At 50.7% G+C, this 3,687-nt stretch overlaps 1 protein-coding gene across 1 annotated transcript; it reads right to left on the bottom strand.

Moving 5' to 3' along the window:
- LOC130490015 (glucose-6-phosphatase catalytic subunit 1-like) lies at positions 1-3,439 on the bottom strand. The gene is made up of 5 exons (XM_056863808.1): positions 3,222-3,439; positions 2,452-2,561; positions 2,240-2,345; positions 1,450-1,565; positions 1-512 (listed from the first exon to the last, which is right to left on the bottom strand). The coding sequence occupies exons 1-5, from the start codon at positions 3,437-3,439 to the stop codon at positions 1-3; spliced, it is 1,062 nt and encodes a 353-aa protein (XP_056719786.1).
- Positions 3,440-3,687: the final 248 nt, after the last annotated feature.

Genomic DNA, 3,687 nt, shown 5'->3' on the forward strand with positions numbered 1-3,687 from the left:
CTACAAGTCTTTCTTCTCCACCTGCTGTAGAAGCCAGGAGATGCCGCAGGGGATCAGGGCCACAGCACAGATGTAGGCACAGGAGCTCTTGCAGAAGGTGAGAACGTAGAAGAGATGCTCCCTGCTGGTGGGTAGTTCAAAGGAATCAAAGAGGTGCAGGACGAACAAGGAGGTAAAGATGCAGCAGAGGCGGAAAGTCCACCGTTGGCCTCGCTTCCCTCTGCAGCTTTCTGCGTACGTGGGAGAGCTGAGGCCGACCCCCAGACCAAAGAGGATGCCCAGATTGCGAAGCAAGCTGGCAAATGGTGTGGTGTCAATATGGACCCACTCTGGTCGTTCACACCACTTGTTGGCCTTCTCTAAGGTCCACAGGAGGTCCACACCCAATATATTGAGCAGCAGGTAGAAACCCAGGGCAAAGCTGAAGAGGAAGAGGGTGGTGCCCACGTATTGCCACAGACTGGCATTGTAGATAAAGCGGACGTGCACGAAAACCTCTGCCACCACCATCCCTGCAGAGAAGAGAAGTCAGTGAGTGAGTGTAAGGTATATAATAATCTATGTGTGCAATGTTCCTCCTTTCAGTATAGATTCATCCTTCTCACATGTGTTTTTGTCCATGTGGGGCCCACAACACCAGGCATCATCTTTCCAGGAACCAAAGGGCATGCAGGAAAAAACCCCTGTGCGTTGCTTTGGATACAGTTCTCTGTGGCTGCTTTCACACATTGTTGGATAATGCACTCTCAGTGCCCTATACAATTGCAACGCACTATCTAACAATGTGTGAAAGGAGCCTGTGAACTCAAGATAGGAAGTAGCCAGCATGGTGCAAATCTTTCATGCCCATGAGCACAGTTATCATACTTGTGAGAGCTGCAATTCTCTCTCTCTTTCTCTCGCATGTATGCAGCAAACCACAGCCTGCCCTGCTGTTGCACCTCCCTTTGCAAGCCCCCGTCAGGTCCTCTAGCACAGCATTGATGAGCCACGCTATGTTGGACTACACATATCTCCCATTGTGCAATCAGTGATCCAGAAGGAAGCAATAGGCCATTTAAGTGGCTGTTGACTGGCTGCTCCACAGCTACTTCTATTGGGAAACCCAAGCAAGCCAGAAACGTCATACCAAATAGGGCACGGGGTACAGAGCTGGGGGCAATAGCTACATGAGGCTTTCAAGCAAGCCAAGGTGCACACTGTACAAGCACAACAAAAACCAACCCTGCCATCCAGGAGAATTGCTGACCAGTTCGACCTGTGTGAAAAGGTCAGCCAGGCCCGGCGTGTGCTGCCAACCTGGATTCCACAATGACCACCATCCTCTCTCAGGCACTTGGGAAAAGGGTTGAGAAGCCCTTGTCTGCTTCATGGTTGGTTTCTGTTGAGCTGCCATGATTTCAGTCAAAGATTGTATGTTTATTAAGATCCAGCCAAGGAATAACTCACCTGAGACAACCCCGGTGATCACCTGGTGTGGAAAGTGGGCAGCAAGGAAGACTCGGGATAAACAGACACACACCTGCACAGCCCAGAATCCTGCCCAGAGGATGCCATGCAGACACCTGGGGGTGAGGAGGAGGGTTTGTTCATGCAGTTGCTAAGGTGGGCATCTGCACCACACCCCCATCTAAACCTGCAGAATCTTCAGTGCCCAGCACCACCCAGTGGCTTTAAAAATATGAAATACTTCAGGTACATTGAGTAAAAATGTAAGGTGGTGTTCTTCAGTATCAACAGGTCAGTCCTTTGATCTAGGAGACTTGACTTCACACCACAGGTCTGCTGCTAGCGCATGTGCCCAGAGGGCCAGGACAACACTTCCTGCCTCTGCTGACATGATGCAAGTTGCGCAAGGCATAATGACTGAGGCAGGGTCGCTCCAGGATGGAAAGGATTCCTCCCTTTTAGAGTAAACGGGGCTTGTTTCTTATTATGACACACCTGGTCTCCTGTCCCTAGTTTTCTTGGTCAACTGCCCGCTCTCCCGGCCCTAACGGTGGTTTCCTGTCACATGGCTGCTGTCTGGGAGTGAAAGGTGGGTTCTGGGTCTAAAGGGTCTGGGGGCAGAGTGGATGGCCAGTCTGTCTATCCCATGGCAGAAACGCTGCTAGGCTGTGGGACAATGAATGGCTCCAAGGAAAGGCTCAGAGTTGACTTCTGTCACTGATCAGTGGGCGCAGAGACTTTACCTTCATGTCCCTCGCTGTCATGCAAAAGGTGGGGATGGAGGCCTCACCTGGCGATCGAGGTGTTTTGCTGCAGTGGCGATAGCTGGGCTAGCAGTGCTGTCACCAGGACATAGTAGACCCCAGAGGACCCCATGGTGTGGCCGGAAGGGCTGCCTAGAGGGGACAAGCAGAAGAGTCACGGGCTGAAGGACGGGCTTTACGGAAGCATCTTTAAGGAAGCATTCTTTAAGGAAGATCTTGTTTGTAAGTACAGCCTCACCTGGACCAGTCTCACAGGTGATGGGAAACTGCTGGATCACCGGGGGTGGCGCGCTGCCATAGAAATCTGTCTCATATACCCACCAGTAGGGTCTCTGTCCAAAGAGGATCCTGTAAAGGGAAGAATAAATGTGGGGTGGTGGTGGTTCTGTGACTCCAAAATGGGGTGGGGAGATGGCAAGAAATGGGCATTGCCAAGTCCTGGCACGTGCCAGGACTTAAATTCAGCTTTGATTTTTTTTAAAAAACACTTCCGTTTTCTACCCCTCGTGTTTTTAGAGTTAATACCAAAAATACTGTTTCTGGGCAGCTTCAGCTGCCAAAGTCTTTGGAACCAGACTGGGATGAACCTTCTTGACCATGTTCTCCACCCGACATCCAGCACTCTTAGGGTCTCTGCATTTACATGGCATTTTTTTCTCAATCATTTAATCCCTAAATTAAATACACTTTTAAAAAAATTCTGCAAGCTAAAGACACATCTTGCAACAAAAATGGAAGAGTCATAGAACCACAGGGGTGAAAGGATCCACAGGTAAATTCATTGTAACCTTCTGCCCCAGGCACAAAACCAGTCTCTTGCCAGACTGACCTGTAAGTTCCACCCCCACCCCCGGGCTGTGTGTTAGGACAAAGAGTAAAGCCACAGGAGTCCTTCAGAGCAAGTGACCCAAGAATATTCAAGCAACTGAGTCAAGCAGTGGTCCTCAAGCCGCCATTAAAGCCACAACCCTAGTCTGGAAGTCCTGCCCCCATGGGATCCACACTCACCACTTGAAAATCAGGTTGAGCCAATCACCAATCACAGCCACCCAGATCAACCGGATCCCCACAGCCTCCTTGAGGTGGAACCAGATGGGGAAGAAGACAAAGAAAGTGGTTCGGAGGTCGGCAGCAGCCGAGATGAAGAGGAACCAGTCCCGGAAGTCCATCAAGTTCTCTTGCAGATAGCAGGTGGTCTGGACCCCCACACTGTGCAGGAGGTCCATGGTTGCACCTCAGGCTGCGATCAGCTTCCCCCACTGGGGCTCTTGCTCTTTCCCCCAGCCTTTATCACATCTGAAACCCCTGATCTTTGATCCTTAGCCTCCTCCCCTGTCCAAAAAAATATTGACAGAGGCTGTACCACGAAGCAAAGTGTGTGTTTGTTTGCAAGCCCTGGTTGGGCAGGAGTCTGTTCCCTCCTCCCATTTCAGAAGGCCCAGATTCATCACACATTTAACAACTCTTCTACCAG

Source organism: Euleptes europaea, chromosome 18 (assembly GCF_029931775.1).
Source record: "Euleptes europaea isolate rEulEur1 chromosome 18, rEulEur1.hap1, whole genome shotgun sequence".
Classification (NCBI taxonomy): domain Eukaryota; kingdom Metazoa; phylum Chordata; class Lepidosauria; order Squamata; family Sphaerodactylidae; genus Euleptes; species Euleptes europaea.